This window comes from Oncorhynchus mykiss, chromosome 10 (genome assembly GCF_057628025.1).
Source record: "Oncorhynchus mykiss isolate SJ-2025 chromosome 10, ASM5762802v1, whole genome shotgun sequence".
In the NCBI taxonomy this organism is placed as follows: Eukaryota; Metazoa; Chordata; class Actinopteri; order Salmoniformes; family Salmonidae; genus Oncorhynchus; species Oncorhynchus mykiss.
This window is the reverse complement of record NC_143031.1, coordinates 82,405,661-82,428,826: the sequence shown is the minus strand read 5'-3', so window position 1 is coordinate 82,428,826 and position 23,166 is coordinate 82,405,661. Positions and strand designations below refer to the sequence as shown.

Here is a 23,166-nt window from a genome sequence, read left to right as displayed (position 1 = left end):
CCCTCCGCTGAGACTGACCCTCAGTCTGCTGCTCTCTCCCTCTGCTGAGACTGACCTTCAGTCTGCTGCTCTCTCCCTCCGCTGAGACTGACCCTCAGTCTGCTGCTCTCTCCCTCTGCTGAGACTGACCCTCAGTCTGCTGCTCTCTCCCTCCGCTGAGACTGACCCTCAGTCTGCTGCTCTCTCCCTCTGCTGAGACTGACCCTCAGCCTGCTGCTCTCTCCCTCTGCTGAGACTGACCCTCAGCCTGCTGCTCTCTCCCTCTGCTGAGACTGACCCTCAGTCTGCTGCTCTCTCCCTCTGCTGAGACTGACCCTCAGTCTGCTGCTCTCTCCCTCTGCTGAGACTGACCCTCAGTCTGCTGCTCTCTCCCTCTGCTGAGACTGACCCTCAGTCTGCTGCTCTCTCCCTCTGCTGAGACTGACCCTCAGTCTGCTGCTCTCTCCCTCTGCTGAGACTGACCCTCAGTCTGCTGCTCTCTCCCTCTGCTGAGACTGACCCTCAGTCTGCTGCTCTCTCCCTCTGCTGAGACTGACCCTCAGTCTGCTGCTCTCTCCCTCTGCTGAGACTGACCCTCAGTCTGCTGCTCTCTCCCTCTGCTGAGACTGAACCTCAGCCTGCTGCTCTCTCCCTCTGCTGAGACTGAACCTCAGCCTGCTGCTCTCTCCCTCTGCTGAGACTGACCCTCAGGCTGCTGCTCTCTCCCTCTGCTGAGACTGACCCTCAGGCTGCTGCTCTCTCCCTCCGCTGAGACTGACCCTCAGCCTGCTGCTCTCTCCCTCCGCTGAGACTGACCCTCAGCCTGCTGCTCTCCCTCCCTCCGCTGAGACTGACCCTCAGTCTGCTGCTCTCCCTCCCTCCGCTGAGACTGACCCTCAGTCTGCTGCTCTCCCTCCCTCCGCTGAGACTGACCCTCAGTCTGCTGCTCTCCCTCCCTCCGCTGAGACTGACCCTCAGTCTGCTGCTCTCTCCCTCCGCTGAGACTGACCCTCAGTTTGCTGCTCTCTCCCTCCGCTGAGACTGACCCTCAGTCTGCTGCTCTCTCCCTCCGCTGAGACTGACCCTCAGTCTGCTGCTCTCTCCCTCTGCTGAGACTGACCCTCAGTCTGCTGCTCTCTCCCTCTGCTGAGACTGACCCTCAGTCTGCTGCTCTCTCCCTCTGCTGAGACTGACCCTCAGTCTGCTGCTCTCTCCCTCTGCTGAGACTGACCCTCAGTCTGCTGCTCTCTCCCTCTGCTGAGACTGACCCTCAGTCTGCTGTTCTCTCCCTCTGCTGAGACTGACCCTCAGTCTGCTGCTCTCTCCCTCTGCTGAGACTGACCCTCAGTCTGCTGCTCTCTCCCTCTGCTGAGACTGACCCTCAGTCTGCTGCTCTCTCCCTCTGCCTCACAAGTAATACAACAATGGATCTATTACCGGTGTGATCATATAGCCTACCTCAAATTTTGAAATATCTATATTTTGTTAACGTCCCGAACAGCAATGCATTGGGCAGGTAAATTCAAGCAAAGCCCGTATGTGGTGATAATGTATTGGGCCTGTAGTTTACTGCACAAACCTCATTGCTACAGAACTGGTTTTCATTGGTTCATGTTGCACAGGCTTACATTGTTTAAGTCAAGGTAATAAAAAAATCAGAGCGGAAGATCTCTGCTTGCATTTTGACTCAGAAAGTGATCTTAATTAACTCAGAAAAAGGTTGGGGACCACTGCTCTAACTGATCTAGGGCCAGCTCTTAAGGGCCATCTCTCGCTCTGTGTACCGGTGAACTGAGAAGACAAACTGATCTAGGGCCAGCTCTTAGGCTGCGTTTACACAGGCAGCCCAATAAATGATTTTTTTCAATGATTGGGCAAAAGATCAGAATTGGGCTGCCTGTGTAAACAAAGCCTTAGTACTGTAACTGTCTCTATAAGGAAGGGTTGAATGAAACTGACTTGGGACCAGTAACTGTCTCTATAAGGAAGGGTTGGATGAAACTGACTTGGGACCTGTAACTGTCTCCATAAGGAAGGGTTGGATGAAACTGACTTGGGACCAGTAACTGTCTCTATAAGGAAGGGTTGGATGAATCTGACTTGGGACCTGTAACTGTCTCTATAAGGAAGGGTTGGATGAATCTGACTTGGGACCTGTAACTGTCTCTATAAGGAAGGGTTGGATGAATCTGACTTGGGACCTGTAACTGTCTCTATAAGGAAGGGTTGGATGAATCTGACTTGGGACCTGTAACTGTCTCTATAAGGAAGGGTTGGATGAAACTGACTTGGGACCTGTAACTGTCTCTATAAGGAAGGGTTGGATGAAACTGACTTGGGACCTGTAACTGTCTCTATAAGGAAGGGTTGGATGAAACTGACTTGGGACCTGTAACTGTCTCTATAAGGAAGGGTTGGATGAAACTGACTTGGGACCTGTAACTGTCTCTATAAGGAAGGGTTGGATGAAACTGACTTGGGACCTGTAACTGTCTCTATAAGGAAGGGTTGGATGAAACTGACTTGGGACCTGTAACTGTCTCTATAAGGAAGGGTTGGATGAAACTGACTTGGGACCTGTAACTGTCTCCATAAGGAAGGGTTGGGTGAAACTGACTTGGGACCTGTAACTGTCTCTATAAGGAAGGGTTGGAAGAAACTGACTTGGGACCTGTAACTGTCTCTATAAGGAAGGGTTGGATGAAACTGACTTGGGACCTGTAACTGTCTCTATAAGGAAGGGTTGGATGAAACTGACTTGGGACCTGTAACTGTCTCCATAAGGAAGGGTTGGGTGAAACTGACTTGGGACCTGTAACTGTCTCTATAAGGAAGGGTTGGAAGAAACTGACTTGGGACCTGTAACTGTCTCTATAAGGAAGGGTTGGATGAAACTGACTTGGGACCTGTAACTGTCTCTATAAGGAAGGGTTGGATGAAACTGACTTGGGACCTGTAACTGTCTCTATAAGGGAAGGGTTGGATGAAACTGACTTGGGACCAGTACTTACACTTGACAGATGTGGTGAACAAACTGAAGTGTAAGAGAGAGCAGCTTGTTGTTGGTGTTGGCTCCAAACAGACCGTCGTACACCACCTGGGGAGAGGAGAGAGAGAAGAGGAGGAGATGAGGAGAGATAGAAGAGGACGAGAGAGAGAGAAGAGGAGGAGATGAGGAGAGAGAGAAGAGAGAGTGAGAAGAGAGAGAGAAGAGAGAGAGGAGAGAGTGAGAAGAGAGAGAGGAGAGAGTGAGAAGAGAGAGAGGAGAGAGTGAGAAGAGAGAGAGGAGAGAGTGAGAATAGAGAGAGGAGAGAGGAGGAGGAGAGAAACAGGAAATAGACAGGTGATGAAGGTTTCTTTGAGAGAAAGACAGCGGAAGGACATTCAAAAAGATTTGCACACACACACACATTTCCAGGACGTTAACTGTTGATTTATTAGAGAACACACACACTACAGCAGTACCTGTATGTTAGCCGGGAAGCACTCAGCGGCGAGGCGTGAGCGTAAGAGATGTGGTAGGATCTTCATCTTGACTCTGGTGCTGACCGGCTCATGTTTCAGCTCCCTCTTCAGACTGGCCCCCTGTGACATAACGTCACATAACAGGACATAACAGGACATGAGTTGGACCAACAGTGTGACACAGTGTGATACTGTTCACACACACACACAACCAATCAAGATAATGTAGCGACCGTGCCGGACAGATCTCGGCCTCCGGCCTCAGCAATGCCACTTCCTGTCAGGAAGTGGTTCCATTTCAAGACCAAGTTTGAATGGGAATCTTTCCACACCTTAGTTTTGAGGGGGATGTCTCCCAGGTAGACCTTGTACATCCTGTTGACGATCAGGGGGTTGTTCCAGTCGATAATACTGCAAAACAAACATCACAACAACACATGGCATCATATCACAAATCAACGGACTCCCCGGGGGAACCCCGAACGAACTCCCCGGGGGAACCCCGAACGAACTTCCCGGGGGAACCCAGAACGAACTTCCCGGGGGAACCCCAGAACGAACTTCCCGGGGGAACCCCAGAACGAACTTCCCGGGGGAACCCCAGAACGAACTTCCCGGGGGAACCCCAGAACGAACTTCCCGGGGGAACCCCAGAACGAACTTCCCGGGGGAACCCCAGAACGAACTTCCCGGGGGAACCCCAGAACGAACTCCCCGGGGAACCCCAGAACGAACTCCCCGGGGAACCCCAGAACGAACTCCCCGGGGAACCCCTGAACGAACTCCCCGGGGAACCCCTGAACGAACTCCCGGGAACCCCTGAACGAACTCCCGGGAACCCCTGAACGAACTCCCGGGAACCCCTGAAAGAACTCCTGGGAACCCCTGAAAGAACTCCCGGGAACTCCCGGGAACCCAGAACGAAATCCTGTAGCATGTTGTAAATGGACTAATGAGGTGCGCCCCTATTTCACCATCCCATAATAGTAGAATAGTCCCATAGACACCCACCTCTGCTTGCTCTTGAGCTCCAGGTCCGCGGCCGTGGCAACGCCGTGTCTTGTGTCGCTAGACGCAACCACCAGGTGTATGACCGTCTCCACCTCCGGTACCTGTTCTGCCTCGATGAACTTCACTATGCCGAGTTTACACTGGGAGAGACACGTAATCATTACCTCACAACCACAGTACAACAACCTCACAACCACAGTACAACAACCACAGTACAACAACCACACAACCACAGTACAACAACCACGCAACCCAACAACCACAGTACAACAACCACACAACCCAACAACCACACAACCCAACCCAATGAACTTCACTATGCCGAGTTTACACTGGGAGAGACACGTAATCATTACCTCACAACCACAGTACAACAACCTCACAACCACAGTACAACAACCACAGTACAACAACCACAGTACAACAACCACAGTACAACAACCACACAACCACAGTACAACAACCACAGTACAACAACCTCAACCACAGTACAACAACCACACAACCCAATGAACTTCACTATGCCTAGTTTACACTGGGACGACCACACGTCCCAACGACCACACGTCCCAACAACAGTCAGTTATCAACAAATTCTTATTTTCAATGACGGACTAGGAACAGTGGGTTAACTGCCTGTTCAGGGGCAGAATGACTGATTTGTACCTCTGGGATTTGATCAAGCAACCTTCCGGTTACTAGTCCAACGCTCTAACCACTAGGCTACACTGCCGCCCCAAGGAAGGTGTGATACACCTTCCTCTAAGGTCAAAGGTTCAAAGTTCAGAGGTCAGTACCTGTTCCAGCTGCTCTGGGCTCCACTGGGCCTCTCCGATGACCCTCTTGGCAGCGTAGACGCTCATCCCTGGAGGAGGCTGGGGGAGGCCCGGTCCGGCCGCCGCTGCCCCAGAGCTACCCTGAGGGGACGAGGGAGCTGGGCGAGTGGGAGGCTCGTTCAGGACAAACCTGGAGGCCAGAGGAGAGAGAGGGTAGAGAGGGAGGAAGGGGGAGAGAGAGGGTAGAGAGGGAGGAAGGGGGAGAGAGAGGGTAGAGAGGGATGAAGGGGGAGAGAGAGGGTAGAGAGGGAGGAAGGGGGAGAGAGAGGGAGGAAGGGGGAGAGAGAGGGTAGAGAGGGAGGAAGGGGAAGAGAGAGGGAGGAAGGGGAAGAGAGAGGGTAGAGAGGGAGGAAGGGGAAGAGAGAGGGTAGAGAGGGAGGAAGGGGAAGAGAGAGGGTAGAGAGGGAGGAAGGGGAAGAGAGAGGGTAGAGAGGGAGGAAGGGGAAGAGAGAGGGTAGAGAGGGAGGAAGGGGAAGAGAGAGGGTAGAGAGGGAGGAAGGGGAAGAGAGAGGGTAGAGAGAGAGAGGAGAGAGGGGAGGTCAACAACAAGGTACATTGTTTAGGGATTGTAATAATTAATTCAAGTCTTTGGAAAAACAATTACTTGAGTGAGCATGTTGTTTACAAGTTTTATAGTACCGTTTTAACAATAACCGATAACATACTAGCATAACAAAACACTTAAAATGGCCAGCCCCATAGGTTACCTCCCAAATGGCACCCTATTCCCTATATAGTGAACTACTAGTGACCAAGGGCCCTACATATAGTGAACTACTAGTGACCAAGGGCCCTACATATAGTGAACTACTAGTGCCCAGGGCCCTACATATAGTGAACTACTAGTGCCCAGGGCCCTACATATAGTGAACTACTAGTGCCCAGGGCCCTACATATAGTGAACTACTAGTGCCCAGGGCCCTACATATAGTGAACTACTAGTGCCCAGGGCCCTACATATAGTGAACTACTAGTGCCCAGGGCCCTACATATAGTGAACTACTAGTGCCCAGGGCCCTACATATAGTGAACTACTAGTGCCCAGGGCCCTACATATAGTGAACTACTAGTGCCCAGGGCCCTACATATAGTGAACTACTAGTGCCCAGGGCCCTACATATAGTGAACTACTAGTGCCCAGGGCCCTACATATAGTGAACTACTAGTGCCCAGGGCCCTACATAGTGAACTACTAGTGCCCAGGGCCCTACATAGTGAACTACTAGTGCCCAGGGCCCTACATAGTGAACTACTAGTGCCCAGGGCCCTACATAGTGAACTACTAGTGCCCAGGGCCCTACATAGTGAACTACTAGTGCCCAGGGCCCTGCATAGTGAACTACTAGTGCCCAGGGCCCTGCATAGTGAACTACTAGTGCCCAGGGCCCTGCATAGTGAACTACTAGTGCCCAGGGCCCTGCATAGTGAACTACTAGTGCCCAGGGCCCTGCATAGTGAACTACTAGTGCCCAGGGCCCTGCATAGTGAACTACTAGTGCCCAGGGCCCTGCATAGTGAACTACTAGTGCCCAGGGCCCTATATAGTGAACTACTAGTGCCCAGGGCCCTATATAGTGAACTACTAGTGCCCAGGGCCCTATATAGTGAACTACTAGTGCCCAGGGCCCTATATAGTGAACTACTAGTGCCCAGGGCCCTATATAGTGAACTACTAGTGCCCAGGGCCCTATAAAGTGAACTACTAGTGCCCAGGGCCCTATAAAGTGAACTACTAGTGCCCAGGGCCCTATATAGTGAACTACTAGTGCCCAGGGCCCTATATAGTGAACTACTAGTGCCCAGAGCCCTATATAGTGAACTACTAGTGCCCAGGGCCCTATATAGTGAACTACTAGTGCCCAGAGCCCTATATAGTGAACTACTAGTGCCCAGGGCCCTATATAGTGAACTACTAGTGCCCAGAGCCCTATATAGTGAACTACTAGTGCCCAGGGCCCTATATAGTGAACTACTAGTGCCCAGGGCCCTATATAGTGAACTACGAGTGCCCAAGGGCCCTATATATAGTGAACTACGAGTGCCCAAGGGCCCTATATATAGTGAACTACTAGTGCCCAGAGCCCTATATAGTGAACTACTAGTGCCCAGAGCCCTATATAGTGAACTACTAGTGCCCAGAGCCCTATATAGTGAACTACTAGTGCCCAGGGCCCTTGGAGAGGCAGCGTAATCTCCCCACTGACCCGTAGGGCATCAGCAATACGTCCAACATGAACTCCAGCAGTAACTGAACCGTCTTGGGTTTCTCCATCAGGATGAAGGGAGAGGCCATCTTGGAAGTGTTGGAAGAGTCCTTTGGGTACTTCATGTGATACAAGGACGGGATCAGGAGATGCATCAAGCTGGAGGGAGAGGGGACAGGAAGTCAGTGTGTATGTGTACGTACAGTGTGTGTGTCTCTCTCCTTACCTATCCTGTTGGGGCTCAGGCTTGCCCTCCATAGCAGTTATCAGGTGTGTGTGTGTCTCTCTCTCCTTACCCATCCTGTTGGGGCTCAGGCTTGCCCTCCATAGCAGTTATCAGGTGTGTGTGTGTCTCTCTCTCCTTACCCATCCTGTTGGGGCTCAGGCTTGCCCTCCATAGCAGTCATCTCTCTCTCCTTACCTATCCTGTTGGGGCTCAGGCGTGCCCTCCATAGCAGTCATCTCTCTCTCCTTACCTATCCTGTTGGGGCTCAGGCGTGCCCTCCATAGCAGTCATCTCTCTCTCCTTACCTATCCTGTTGTGGCTCAGGCTTGCCCTCCATAGCAGTCAGCAGAGTAGGTGCCAGCTCACACTGGTTCCCCACCTCCAGTCGAGGGTATCCCATCTTGATGTAAATTATGGTGAAATTCTGCAGAGAGAATCCACCGTTCTGGATTAAACATCTCACAATGTCAGGGGGAATAAAGAACATGGTAAACAGAGACATAGATTATATATATACACAGGGTTTGAACACAGGCCTACTCAGTTTGAGAGATGCCATATTGACACGATAATAACAGGAAGTATCCCAAACAGCCCTCTCTCTATTCCCTACATAGATAATAACAGGAAGTATCCCAAACAGCCCTCTCTCTATTCCCTACATAGATAATAACAGGAAGTATCCCCAACAGCCCTCTCTCTATTCCCTACATAGATAATAACAGGAAGTATCCCCAACAGCCCTCTCTCTATTCCCTACATAGATAATAACAGGAAGTATCCCAAACAGCCCTCTATTCCCCAAAGAGCAAGCAGTAGCAAGGACAGAAGGCTGCACAGCTCTGGGGTGAAGTCTCCCCAAGGTACAGATCTAGGATCAGCTTCTCCTCCCCTAATCCCAACCTTAACCATTAGTAGAGAAAAAACTAAACTGACTCTAGATCAGTGTGTAGGGGAAACATTACCCTACACCAAACCAGACCCTGGGGGGGGATTGGTTTATTACCATCTAGTTGAACCAGTCTGTTGAAGTAGACTAAGGCCACTTTAAGCAGGCATAGAAATATAACGAATAGAGCCTGTCGTGACTCCTTATTCTACACGTCAGAGGCAGGCATGTTTGTTCTACATCATATATTTCCATCTGAACTCTCCACAACAGGTAGAACGTAGAGCATTACCGTAACAAAGGATGCTGCGGCAGGGTCCTGGTACTGAACCAGGAGGGTCTCTACTGGTAGCTGGATCAAAGGTCTGCTCTTAATCCTCTTGTTCAGGTGGACCAGGAGCTCCATCACCTGGTAGAGAGAACGAGAGGTTATGATTAGTTACCAGGAGGGTCTCTACTGGTAGCTGGATCAACGGTCTGCTCTTAATCCTCTTGTTCAGGTGGACCAGGAGCTCCATCACCTGGTAGAGGGAACGAGAGGTTATGATTAGTTACCAAGAGGGTCTCTACTGGTAGCTGGATCAAAGGTCTGCTCTTAATCCTCTTGTTCAGGTGGACCAGGAGCTCCATCACCTGGTAGAGAGAACGAGAGGTTATGATTAGTTACCAGGAGGGTCCTCCATTGTAAAATCCAGGTGAGAATAAGTGCAAGTGAACACTTCCTGGAGAAGGAGAACAGAAACACAGCTATGTGCATGAACACTTCCTGGAGAAGGGTGCTGGAGAACAGTAACACAGCTATGTGCATGAACACTTCCTGGAGAAGGAGAACAGAAACACAGCTATGTGCATGAACACTTCCTGGAGAAGGAGAACAGAAACACAGCTATGTGCAGGCTACTGGTACTGCAGGACGGAAGAAACAGACATCAGCGTGTCCTTACTTTCTTCCTGACTCCCTCCTGCACGCTGGACAGTTTGAGGAGGACCGGGGGCAGGAACTTGGATATAATGTCCTGGAGTTGGTCATCAGTCTCTGCATGGCCCAAGCGCAAGAAAACTCGCTCCAGTTGATCTGGAGAATTGAATGGAGGAGAGAGAGAAGGAGAAATTAGAAGTGAGGAGAAGAGAAGGAGGAGAAATCAGAAGTGAGGAGGAGAGAAGGAGGAGAAATTAGAAGTGAGGAGAAGAGAAGGAGGAGAAAGGGAGGATTTGAAAATTAGAAATGATGAGACTAGGCCGTCCCAAATGGCCCCCTATTCCCTTTATAGTGCACTACGTTTGCCCAGGGCCCATAGGACTCTCATCAAAAGTAGTGCACTATATACTTTTCACCGGGTTCAATAGGGTTCCGGTCAAGAGTAGTGCACTGTATAGGGAGTAGGGTGCCATTTGGGATGCCAGGGTTCAAATCCCACTAGTGACACATGCTTACAGTCCAGGACCTAGGCTTTAAATCAGGACTGGGCTTGATCTGTGTCCAGGAAACCAGTCCTTACTGTGATATCATCACATTAGACATCCCCTAACTCTCGTGACAGCCTTAGATAACTGGTTTGGTTGGGAGATTCAGCCAACTAACTGTTTAACATGTAGCCTCTCGTCTAGCGGAGCCGGTCCCAGGTCTCTATGCACATATAATGCCCCCTGACGAAGACCGGGGTTCACTCCCTCTGTCCACATTTCAAACTACGTCTTCTACCTCTGTATTCACCTGTAATGCTGCACCTGTCCAATTAAGGTACAGAAAACACACCTGTCCAAATAAGGTACAGAAAACACACCTGTCCAAATAAGGTACAGAAAACACACCTGTCTAAATAAGGTACAGAAAACACACCTGTCTAAATAAGGTACAGAAAACACACCTGTCCAATTAAGGTACAGAAAGGTACAGTGTGGATGTCCATTTAGCTGGTCCCGAGTGGCTCAGTTTACTCTGAATAAGACTGAGAGTCTGCTAAATGACTCAACTGTAAACATTTCAAATGTAGCTACAACATTCAGACCTAAAGTATCAACAAGGGATTGTTACAATAGCTAACGCACCTTGTGTTATATGTGTTATAACTGGGGTGGACAGGCTGTTCTGAGCTAGATCACAAAGCCTGCATGACATAGCCATTAGCTATGTCAGACAGGGCGTATATGCTTTCTACTTGCATCGGACTGGCAACTAGTTGGCAAGCAATTCATGACATAAATTAGTGGCTAGCTAACTAGCTGGTGATTTGGCTTGTTAGTTAGTCAGTCAGTCAGTCAGTTAGCTAAATCATCTCAAAATGGTTAGCTAAAGTTACATTGTGAGAGGTGTGTGTTTGCCAACACACTCACTGCATTGAAAATTAAATGTGTCATCTTTCATTCCATGTATGCAACCTGTTACCATCGAGATACCTAACTAGCTGGCTTGCAATGAATTAGCTAGCTACTAGAGCTAATTAGTTAACTTCACACACACACACACACAAGGCTAATCTTAAAGACAATTCATATTGTCCCGGACGCCTGGCTGCACTGCTAACCAGCACGCTAGCCACTTGGTTACGCCAACATATCATCGTTACGTGTAATCGTAGTTACAGATCTAAACATGACATCGTTACAAATAGGGAATGAAACGACTGATCCAATGTTTTAAAAAAAATAACAACTATTCCAGTCGCCATCAGACCACGTTGATCTTTAATACAACACTTTCATTTGGACCATGACTGTGCAGACGGCCTTCTAACTAGCGTTAGCCAGCTACCTCAAATCAACGTGTTAATAGTTCATATCACAGGCGTTTTTCGCTCGATAGAATAAAGTTATGACTGTGTACTAAATGCAATAATACATGTTACCGATACATGAAGTGTCTTACGATGCATTTAATCACTGCAAAAAGCAGTTAGAAACTTACTGAGTTCATCTTGAGCGGCCATGTTCAGAGAAAGTCATCGGCGTTGTCACCCTGGGGTGTATTCATTAATCCATGTCGTAGCAAAAACGTTTTAACGGTAAACATTTTGCAACGAATATTATAGCTTCTTATTGGACGAAGTCATGTAGGTCCCGCCCCCTTTTTGGACCGTTCGCGTCCGTTTGGTTCCTAGTGAACGGTGATGGATGCCACTCCTCTTTCACTATCTCCTAGTCGGTCGTGCTGACTCTAATTCGTTTTAACACCTGCTTCACACATAGCAACGATAACAGACATATATAGCGACATTCATATTGCACACACGTAGTCTTATTCATTCTTTACATGTATATAAACTGGGAAATTCTGTGTAGACACTGAAACAATAGGAAAACAGGAAGGGAGAAAATATCAATCGAAATGTGTCACCCACGAAAAAAGTGAAAAACCAAGCATTTCTAGAAAATATTCCTATATGTTCCTATAATTAAATAAATGCTTAATTTTTTTAATGTTTCTTATTTTTTTTCTACATTTGTTGAAGTGAAGGTGCATCTTTGTCCGACAGGGGGCAGTCAACTACACCACTGGTCTGAAATCTGCTTATCGACCAGACAGAAGAACAAGTCGCTGTTGACCAGCTGTTATATGAAAACAGCTGGGCGATCAGGGCGAGAAGAGATAAACAACAATACAACGAAACACACATTTTTCATACACCAAAAGGTACAGTACAAGTTTCCTTACAAATGCAATCTATAACACGGGTTTAATTCATGGCTATAACGTTCAGTGTCAACTAGTTTGTGGCGTCTATTTTCGTTTGTAAGCAGTGGACTGGTTGGCTAAGCTAACTGGTTGGCTAGGCTAACTGGTTGGCTAGGATAACTAAGCTACCGTTGCTAGCTAGCCCAACTTGGCACACGTTGGCTAACAACAGCATCTCGTTTTCGCTGTTTGCATGCATTTATCAATTGATTCAGACATTATTGCATATAGGTAAACTGGCTGTGGATATAGTAGTTCTGCTTGGACATAGTCTACGTTATACATCTAACACAGAAGGTTTATTTATACCCTGTTTTATTACCGGCTGGCTAACAGTTACCTCTCACAGTTAGCTGGTGAGGCTAACTCGAACCCGTTGACTTGGTGTTTTCGTTGTGCTAACTTCTACTAGCCAACTGTTAATCTGTTGTTAGCTAGCTAAACCAGCGAAACTGCGATGCACAATACTAACGTTACTAGGTAAATGTATTTCTATGTGTGTCTGGATAACAGCCAGACTATTTATGGTTGATATATGTTGAATTCGTGCAGTATATTTGGTCAGCTAGTAGCTTGCTAGCTAACCTCGGGCCTTGTTAGTTAGCATAAATCTCGACTGCATCCATTCAAGATGGGATTTAAACCCCCATCTCTGCTACGCGCATTGTGCAAGATGGCCAGTTTAGCAAGCTGGCTACTTATCCCTTTTCTCATCGTAACCAGTTCTTGTTATTTATCTCACGTTTGACTACTGTAAGACTCTTGAATTCTGACAATAACGAAAGAAAGGGAGTGGTTGATTTCAAATCAAGTCGTAGTTATCAATTATTTGAACTGTCTCCTTCGATCTGCCATTGCTGGCTACCACAACTGAACGTAGACGAGCTCGGACAGAAAGACAGACAAAGATCAGATTAGCCACACTGCACTTCGGACTTATCTTGGGACATAAATGCACTGTCACAAGTGATTTAATCATTTAGCTACTATAGATATATATATATATATAATAAGTGCATTGCATGATTTTTAAGAAAATGGTTGAACAGCTTTACATGGCAAAGTTACCATTTTATATCAAACATGATATGCAACAACATAATTCATAGATTTACTTTATTCGAATCAATTAAAATGTAACGTTTTTATTGTTATTGTATTAGCCGTTCATTGCTTTGTGAGATAATCTAAATGAATGATTTGAGACGCATTTCCTTATTGTGGGTCTCTTCCTCATTGTACTGTTTTGCTTGAACAATTTTTTTTTTTTTAAAGAAACCAACTGTTATTGTGTGTCTAGTCCTTTGTCTCCTTTGTCAAAGTAAATCCAAAGTGAGTATACCAAATGGCACCCTATTCCCTATATAGTGCTCTGATGTTGATGTAAGCCCTGGTCAAAAGTAGTTCACTATGTAGGGAATAGGGTGCCATTCGGGATGGACCCCCATAGTTGTGGTGATCGGGAACCCTGCTGGTGGTAACTAGCAGAGGGGTTGTCAGAATATTTTGGGAGGACCACGATTTCCTTTGTGGGAGATGACCGCCACCCAGTGGTCCAACTTGTAAATAACACACAGCGAAATTGAAGGTGACATGAGTAAGACAGCATGGGAGTGCATCCCAAAGAGCACCCTTTTTAGTGCACAACGTTTGACCAGAACCCATACTCCTATGCTATGGTCAAAGTAGTGTACTGTATATGGAATAGGGTGCCAACCCTGGTCTAAAGTAGTGTACTAAATAGGGAATAGGGTGCCAACCCTGGTCTAAAGTACTGAACTAAATAGGGAATAGGGTGCTAACCCTGGTCTAAAGTAGTGAACTAAATAAGGAATAGGGTGCCAACCCTTGTCAAAAGTAGTGTACTATATATGGAATAGGGGCCATTTTGGAGGCTGATTTATTGCAGTTGCACTGTCTGCAACACTGGGTTTATTAGTTCAGCTAATCTACTAGCTTATTAAGGCTTATTGGATTGGTGATTAGTTAATTTGTAGAATCAGGTGTGTTAGAGCTGGACTCAGGAAGAAGGAAGAGAAGCCTGCTTCCTTGGCTGTTTTTGTGTAATTAACCAATGAGGCCTGATAATGAGGCCTGATAAGAATAATAAATGTGTTGCACATAGGTTAATATTGTTATCGGACCTTATTGGTTAGTTACACAATAATAACCTATGTGTTGTTTTTTATTTATGTGTTATTCATATAAGCAATACTGTAGCCTACACTGCACAACATTGAGTGTTGTTCACAAACCCTGGTCCTGATCGGACAATGACCCCAAGCATACTTCCAAAGTTATGGCTTAGGGACAACAAAGTCATGGTATTGGAGTGGCCATCACAAAGCCCTGACCTCAATCCTATAGAAAATTTGTGGGAAGAACTGAAAAAAAACGCGTGCGAGCGAGGAGGCCTACAAACCTGACTCAGTTACACCAGCTCTGTCAGGAGGAATGGGCCAAAATTCACCCAACTTATTGTGGAAGGCTCCCCGCAACGTTTGACCCAAGTTAAACCATTTAAAGGCAATGCTACCAAATACTAATTGAGTGTATGTAAACTTCTGACCCACTGGAAATGTGATGAAAGAAATAAAAGCTGAAATAAATAATTCTCTCTACTATTTTTCTGACGTTTCACATTCTTAAAATAAAGTAGTGATCCTAACTGACCCTACGACAGGGCATTTTTACTAGGATTAAATGTCAGCGATTGTGAAAAAACGAGTTTAAATGTAGTTGGCTGAGGTGTATGTAAACTTCTGACTTCAACTGTAGCTGGGATCTAGTGTCTCTACAGTATGTAGACTAGCTGGGATCTCGTGTCTCTACGGTATGTAGACTAGCTGGGATCTAGTGTCTCTACAGAATGTAGACTAGCTGGGATCTAGTGTCTATAGTATGTAGATTAGTTGGGATCTAGTGTCTACAGTATGTAGATTAGTTGGGATCTAGTGTCTACAGTATGTAGATTAGTTGGGATCTAGTGTCTCTACAGAATGTAGGCTAGCTGTGATCTAGTGTCTCTATGATATGTAGACTAGCTGGGATCTAGTGTCTCTACAGTATGTAGACTCGCTGGGATCTCGTGTCTCTACAGTATGTAGACTAGCTGGGATCTAGTGTCTCTACAGTATGTAGACTAGCTGGGATCTAGTGTCTACAGTATGTAGATTAGTTGGGATCTAGTGTCTACAGTATGTAGATTAGTTGGGATCTAGTGTCTCTACAGAATGTAGGCTAGCTGTGATCTAGTGTCTCTATGATATGTAGACTAGCTGGGATCTAGTGTCTCTACAGTATGTAGACTCGCTGGGATCTCGTGTCTCTACAGTATGTAGACTAGCTGGGATCTAGTGTCTCTACAGTATGTAGACTAGCTGGGATCTAGTGTCTACAGTATGTAGATTAGTTGGGATCTAGTGTCTACAGTATGTAGATTAGTTGGGATCTAGTGTCTCTACAGAATGTAGGCTAGCTGTGATCTAGTGTCTCTATGATATGTAGACTAGCTGGGATCTAGTGTCTCTACAGTATGTAGACTCGCTGGGATCTCGTGTCTCTACAGTATGTAGATTAGCTGGGATCTCGTGTCTCTACGGAATGTAGACATTTCACATTCTTAAAATAAAGTAGTGATCCTAACTGACCTACGACAGGGCATTTTTACTAGGATTAAATGTCAGCGATTGTGAAAAACCGAGTTTAAATGTAGTTGGCTGAGGTGTATGTAAACTTCTGACTTCAACTGTAGCTGGGATCTAGTGTCTCTACAGTATGTAGACTAGCTGGGATCTCGTGTCTCTACGGTATGTAGACTAGCTGGGATCTAGTGTCTCTACAGTATGTAGACTCGCTGGGATCTCGTGTCTCTACAGTATGTAGATTAGCTGGGATCTCGTGTCTCTACGGTATGTAGACTAGCTGGGATCTAGTGTCTCTACAGTATGTAGACTAGCTGGGATCTAGTGTCTCTACAGTATGTAGACTAGCTGGGATCTAGTGTCTACAGTATGTAGACTAGCTGGGATCTAGTGTCTCTACAGAATGTAGACTAGCTGGGATCTAGTGTCTACAGTATGTAGACTTGCTGGGATCTAGTGTCTCTACAGTATGTAGACTCGCTGGGATCTCGTGTCTCTACAGTATGTAGATTAGCTGGGATCTCGTGTCTCTACGGAATGTAGACATTTCACATTCTTAAAATAAAGTAGTGATCCTAACTGACCTACGACAGGGCATTTTTACTAGGATTAAATGTCAGCGATTGTGAAAAACCGAGTTTAAATGTAGTTGGCTGAGGTGTATGTAAACTTCTGACTTCAACTGTAGCTGGGATCTAGTGTCTCTACAGTATGTAGACTAGCTGGGATCTAGTGTCTCTACAGAATGTAGACTAGCTGGGATCTCGTGTCTCTACGGTATGTAGACTAGCTGGGATCTAGTGTCTCTACAGTATGTAGACTCGCTGGGATCTCGTGTCTCTACAGTATGTAGATTAGCTGGGATCTCGTGTCTCTACGGTATGTAGACTAGCTGGGATCTAGTGTCTCTACAGTATGTAGACTAGCTGGGATCTAGTGTCTCTACAGTATGTAGACTAGCTGGGATCTAGTGTCTACAGTATGTAGACTAGCTGGGATCTAGTGTCTACAGTATGTAGACTAGCTGGGATCTAGTGTCTCTACAGAATGTAGACTAGCTGGGATCTAGTGTCTCTACAGTATGTAGACTAGCTGGGATCTAGTGTCTACAGTATGTAGACTTGCTGGGATCTAGTGTCTCTACAGAATGTAGACTAGCAGGGATCTCGTGTCTCTACGGTATGTAGACTAGCTGGGATCTCGTGTCTCTAAGGTATGTAGACTAGCTGGGATCTAGTGTCTCTACAGTATGTAGACTAGCTGGGATCTCGTGTCTCTACGGTATGTAGACTAGCTGGGTTCTAGTGTCTCTACAGAATGTAGACTAGCTGGGATCTAGTGTCTCTACAGTATGTAGACTAGCTGGGATCTAGTGTCTCTACAGTATGTAGACTAGCTGGGATCTAGTGTCTCTACAGTATGTAGACTAGCTGGGATCTAGTGTCTACATTATATAGATTAGTTGGGATCTAGTGTCTACAGTATGTAGATTAGTTGGGATCTAGTGTCTCTACAGTATGTAGACTAGCTGGGATCTAGTGTCTCTACAGTATGTAGATTAGTTGGGATCTAGTGTCTACAGTATGTAGATTAGTTGGGATCTAGTGTCTCTACAGAATGTAGGCTAGCTGTGATCTAGTGTCTCTATGATATGTAGACTAGCTGGGATCTAGTGTCTCTACAGTATGTAGACTCGCTGGGATCTCGTGTCTCTACAGTATCTAGACTAGCTGGGATCTCGTTTCTCTACGGTATGTAGACTAGCTGGGATCTAGTGTCTCTACAGTATGTAGACTTGCTGGGATCTCGTGTCTCTACAGTATGTAGATTTGCTGGGATCTAGTGTCTCTACAGAATGTAGGCTAGCTGTGATCTAGTGTCTCTATGATATGTAGACTAGCTGGGATCTAGTGTCTCTACAGTATGTAGACTCGCTGGGATCTCGTGTCTCTACAGTATGTAGACTAGCTGGGATCTCGTTTCTCTACGGTATGTAGACTAGCTGGGATCTAGTGTCTCTACAGTATGTAGACTTCCTGGGATCTCGTGTCTCTACAGTATGTAGATTTGCTGGGATCTAGTGTCTCTACAGTATGTAGACTAGCTGGGATCTAGTGTCTCTACAGTATGTAGACTAGCTGGGATCTAGTGTCTACAGTATATAGATTAGTTGGGATCTAGTGTCTACAGTATGTATATTAGTTGGGATCTAGTGTCTACAGTATGTAGATTAGTTGGGATCTAGTGTCTCTACAGAATGTAGGCTAGCTGTGATCTAGTGTCTCTATGATATGTAGACTAGCTGGGATCTCGTGTCTCTACAGTATGTAGATTAGCTGGGATCTCGTGTCTCTACGGTATGTAGACTAGCTGGGATCTAGTGTCTCTACAGAATGTAGGCTAGCTGGGATCTAGTGTCTCTACGGTATGTAGACTAGCTGGGATCTAGTGTCTCTACGGTATGTAGACTAGCTGGGATCTAGTGTCTCTACGGTATGTAGACTAGCTGGGATCTAGTGTCTCTACAGTATGTATCTCTAGGTTTTATCAGTCTAGTCAGACAGCCTATGGCCCTAGCCTGTGTTCTATTTAAGCAGTAAGGCCAGAGGCAGTGTGGTATATGGCCAATATACCACGGCTAGGGGTTGTTCTAACGCGCAACGCGGAGTGCCTGGACACAGCCCTTAGCCGTGGTAAATTGGCCATATACCACAAACCCCTGAGGTGCCTTATTGCTATTATAAACTGGTTACCAACGTAATTAGAACAGTAAAAATCATTGCATTGTCATACCCGTGGTATACGGTCTGATCTACCACGGCTGTCAGCCAGTCTACGGCCCTGTTAACCCCCTCCTGCCCTGTTTCCTTAAGATCTTGTCTGGGTTTAATTGGTGGAGGCAATTACGTTTTACTGTCATGACATTCTAATGAGGAGTAACTGTTTCTCTGTCAAGGCTTCCCCTTAGTTAACAGAACGTATTACTGTCATGACATTCTAATGAGGAGTAACTGTTTCTCTGTCAAGGCTTCCCCTTAGTTAACAGAACGTATTACTGTCATGACATTCTAATGAGGAGTAACTGTTTCTCTGTCAAGGCTTCCCCTTAGTTAACAGAACGTATTACTGTCATGACATTCTAATGAGGAGTAACTGTTTCTCTGTCAAGGCTTCCTCTGTGTGAGCAGGCAGGATGGCAGGGGCGGAGGTCTACGGCCCCGTTAACCCCTCCTGCAAGATCATGACCTTCAGGCCCACCGTGGAGGAGTTCAGAGACTTCAACCGGTACCTGGCCCACATGGAGGCACAGGGGGCGCACCGTGCTGGCCTCGCCAAGGTGGGTGTGTGTGCCTGAGAGTAGGACTGGAAGTGTGTTTGGTGTGTGTCTGTTCAGGAAAGATGAGTGTGAGATGAGATGACCTGTGTGTGTGTGTGCTTGTCTGAGTGTAATTTGGGGATTATCACCCTCTACCTGTCTCCAGGTGATAACCCCCCCTCTCTCTCTCCTCTACCTGTCTCCAGGTGATAACCCCCCCTCTCTCTCCTCTACCTGTCTCCAGGTGATAACCCCCTCTCTCTCTCTCCTCTACCTGTCTCCAGGTGATAACCCCCTCTCTCTCTCTCTCCTCTACCTGTCTCCAGGTGATAACCCCCTCTCTCTCTCTCCTCTACCTGTCTCCAGGTGATAACCCCCCCATCTCTCTCCTCTACCTGTCTCCAGGTGATAACCCCCTCTCTCTCTCCTCTACCTGTCTCCAGGTGATAACCCCCCCTGTCTCTCCTCTACCTGTCTCCAGGTGATAACCCCCTCTCTCTCTCTCCTCTACCTGTCTCCAGGTGATAACCCCCTCTCTCTCTCTCCTCTACCTGTCTCCAGGTGATAACCCCCTCTCTCTCTCTCCTCTACCTGTCTCCAGGTGATAACCCCCCCATCTCTCTCCTCTACCTGTCTCCAGGTGATAACCCCCTCACTCTCTCCTCTACCTGTCTCCAGGTGATAACCCCCTCTCTCTCTCCTCTACCTGTCTCCAGGTGATAACCCCCTCTCTCTCTCCTCTACCTGTCTCCAGGTGATAACCCCCCCTCTCTCTCCTCTACCTGTCTCCAGGTGATAACCCCCCCCCCCCTCTCTCCTCTACCTGTCTCCAGGTGATAACCCCCCCTCTCTCTCCTCTACCTGTCTCCAGGTGATAACCCCTCTCTCTCTCTCCTCTACCTGTCTCCAGGTGATAACCCCCCCCCTCTTTCCTCTACCTGTCTCCAGGTGATAACCCCCTCTCTCTCTCCTCTACCTGTCTCCAGGTGATAACCCCCCCCCCTCTCTCTCCTCTACCTGTCTCCAGGTGATAACCCCCCCCTCTCTCTCCTCTACCTGTCTCCAGGTGATAACCCCCCCCTCTCTCTCTCCTCTACCTGTCTCCAGGTGATAACCCCCCCCTCTCTCTCCTCTACCTGTCTCCAGGTGATAACCCCTCTCTCCTCTACCTGTCTCCAGGTGATTCCTCCTAAGGGCTGGCGTCCTCGGTGTAGCTATGATGATATTGATGACCTGGTGATCCATGCTCCTATCCAGCAGATGGTTGCTGGCCAGTCAGGCCTGTTCACTCAGTTCAACATCCAGAAGAAACCGCTCAGCGTTAAGGAGTTCAGACGCCTCGCCAACAGTGACAAGTCAGTAACTACACACACACACACACACACACACACACACACACACACACACACACACACACACACACACACACACACACACACACACACACACACACACACACACACACACACACACACACAGGTGTTCAGACGCCTCGCCAACAGTGACAAGTCAGTAACTACACACACACACACACACACACACACACACACACACACACACACACACACACACACACACACACACACACACACACACACACACACACACACACACAGGTGTTCAGACGCCTCGCCAACAGTGACAAGTCAGTAACTACACACACACACACACACACAGGAGTTCAGACGCCTCGCCAACAGTGACAAGTCAGTAACTACACACACACACACACACACACACACACACACACACACACACACACACACACACACAGGTGTTCAGACGCCTCGCCAACAGTGACAAGTCAGTAACTACACACACACACACACACACACACACACACACACACACACACACACACACACACACACACAGGAGTTCAGACGCCTCGCCAACAGTGACAAGTCAGTAACTACACACACACACACACACACACACACACACACACACACACACACACACACACACACACACACACAGGTGTTCAGACGCCTCGCCAACAGTGACAAGTCAGTAACTACACACACACGCACGCACACACACACACACACACACACACACACAGGAGTTCAGACGCCTCGCCAACAGTGACAAGTCAGTAACTACACACACACACACACACACACACACACACACACACACACACACACACACACAGGAGTTCAGACGCCTCGCCAACAGTGACAAGTCAGTAACTACACACACGCACGCACACACACACACACACACACACACACACACAGGTGTTCAGACGCCTCACCAACAGTGACAAGTCAGTAACCACACACACACACACACACACACACACACACACACACACACACACACACACACACACACACACACACAGGAGTTCAGACGCCTCGCCAACAGTGACAAGTCAGTAACAACACACACTCCCTCTACCTGAACTATGTGTTATATTTAGTATAGTAGGTATAACATAGATATTCTACCTCTTCAGATATTGTACTCCCCTCTACCAGAACTATGTGTTATATTTAGTATAGTAGTTATAACATAGATCTTCTACCTCTTCAGATATTGTACCCCCCTCTACCTGAACTATAATGTGTTATATTTAGTATTTATAACATATATCTTCTACCTCTCCAGATACTGTACTCCCTCTACCTGAACTATAATGTGTTATATTTAGTATATGAGTTACAACATAGATCTTCTACCTCTCCAGATATTGTACTCCCTCTACCTGAACTATGTGTTATATTTAGTATAGTAGTTATAACATAGATCTTCTACCTCTCCAGATACTGTACTCCCCTCTACCTGACCTATGTGTTATATTTAGTATATGAGTTATAACATATATCTTCTACCTCTCCAGATATTGTACTCCCTCTACCTGAACTATGTGTTATATTTAGTATAGTAGTTATAACATAGATCTTCTACCTCTTCAGATACTGTACTCCCTCTACCTGAACTATGTGTTATATTTACTATAGTTGTTATAACATAGATCTTCTACCTCTCCAGATATTGTACTCCCCGCTACCTGAACTATGAGGACCTGGAGAGGAAGTACTGGAAGAACCTGACCTTCGTATCTCCCATATATGGAGCTGACGTCCCCGGGAGCCTCTATGACGAGGTAGATGTCTCAGGACTCATAGAATATCAGTCTCTCCTCTCTCTGTCACTCATCACTGATCATCAGGATCACTGTCATTTCACTCCCTGTATATTCCTTTCATGTCATCCCAACCTCTCCTCTGTCCTGGTGCAGGGTGAAGTATAGAGGAGTGGAATATCTGACACCGCAACTCTATCTTGTTGTTTCTCTCCCTTCTGTCTCATCTAATTCTCTCTCTCCTCTCTCCTCCTCTCTCTCTTCTGTCTTTCATCTAATTCTCTCTCCTCCTCTCGCCTCCTCTCTCTCTTCTGTCTTTCATCTAATTCTCTCTCCTCCTCTCTCCTCCTCTCTCCCTTCTGTCTTTCATCTAATTCTCTCTCCTCCTCTCTCCTCCTCTCTCCCTTCTGTCTTTCATCTAATTCTCTCTCCTCCTCTCTCCTCTTCTCTCCCTTCTCTTTCATCTAATTATCTCTCCTCTCGCCTCCTCTCTCCCTTCTCTCTCCTCTCTCCCCCTCTCTCATCCTCTCTCCTCTCTCCTCCTCTCCTGTAGGGTATAGAGGAGTGGAACATCGGCCACCTCAACTCCATCCTGGATGTGATTGAAGAGGACTGTGGGGTTTCTATCCAGGGGGTGAACACACCCTACCTGTACTTCGGCATGTGGAAGACCAGCTTCTCCTGGCACACTGAAGACATGGATCTTTATAGCATCAACTACCTGCACTTTGGAGAGCCCAAGTCCTGGTAGGGGGGGTACTGTTATTTACTAGCATGGTGAGAGGGAGAGATGGGTAGGAAGGGAGAGGGGAATGACTTCTTTCCACCT

At 47.1% G+C, this 23,166-nt stretch overlaps 2 protein-coding genes across 15 annotated transcripts in view; one reads left to right on the top strand and one right to left on the bottom strand.

The window, feature by feature from the left end:
* LOC149980501 (proteasome adapter and scaffold protein ECM29-like) overlaps nucleotides 1-11,766 on the bottom strand; it is a 59,023-nt gene extending 47,257 nt beyond the window's left edge. For 4 of the 5 annotated variants that reach the window (XM_090188119.1, XM_090188120.1, XM_090188122.1 and 1 more), the window contains exons 1-10: nucleotides 11,516-11,766; nucleotides 9,555-9,685; nucleotides 8,903-9,019; nucleotides 8,027-8,145; nucleotides 7,496-7,654; nucleotides 5,253-5,421; nucleotides 4,456-4,595; nucleotides 3,777-3,855; nucleotides 3,445-3,564; nucleotides 2,991-3,076 (exon numbers count right to left, since the gene is read on the bottom strand). In XM_090188119.1, coding sequence (XP_090044245.1) covers nucleotides 2,991-3,076; nucleotides 3,445-3,564; nucleotides 3,777-3,855; nucleotides 4,456-4,595; nucleotides 5,253-5,421; nucleotides 7,496-7,654; nucleotides 8,027-8,145; nucleotides 8,903-9,019; nucleotides 9,555-9,685; nucleotides 11,516-11,537 — 1,142 coding nt within the window. In that variant the 5' untranslated portion in view covers nucleotides 11,538-11,766. Of the gene's footprint in view, nucleotides 1-2,990; nucleotides 3,077-3,444; nucleotides 3,565-3,776; nucleotides 3,856-4,455; nucleotides 4,596-5,252; nucleotides 5,422-7,495; nucleotides 7,655-7,721; nucleotides 7,894-8,026; nucleotides 8,146-8,902; nucleotides 9,020-9,554; nucleotides 9,686-11,515 lie in introns of those variants that run through there. The other variant, XM_090188121.1, reaches the window with a different exon arrangement.
* A 308-nt stretch (nucleotides 11,767-12,074) lies between these two features.
* Nucleotides 12,075-23,166, top strand: part of LOC149980500 (lysine-specific demethylase 4C-like) — a 54,869-nt gene continuing 43,777 nt past the window's right edge. For 7 of the 10 annotated variants that reach the window (XM_090188113.1, XM_090188112.1, XM_090188108.1 and 4 more), the window contains exons 1-5: nucleotides 12,075-12,241; nucleotides 19,097-19,264; nucleotides 20,423-20,598; nucleotides 22,244-22,358; nucleotides 22,891-23,084. In XM_090188113.1, the coding sequence (XP_090044239.1) occupies nucleotides 19,121-19,264; nucleotides 20,423-20,598; nucleotides 22,244-22,358; nucleotides 22,891-23,084 (629 nt within the window). In that variant the 5' untranslated portion in view covers nucleotides 12,075-12,241; nucleotides 19,097-19,120. The remainder of the gene's footprint in view (nucleotides 12,242-19,096; nucleotides 19,265-20,422; nucleotides 20,599-22,243; nucleotides 22,359-22,890; nucleotides 23,085-23,166) is intronic. The other 3 variants (XM_090188115.1, XM_090188114.1, XM_090188110.1) reach the window with 1 other exon arrangement.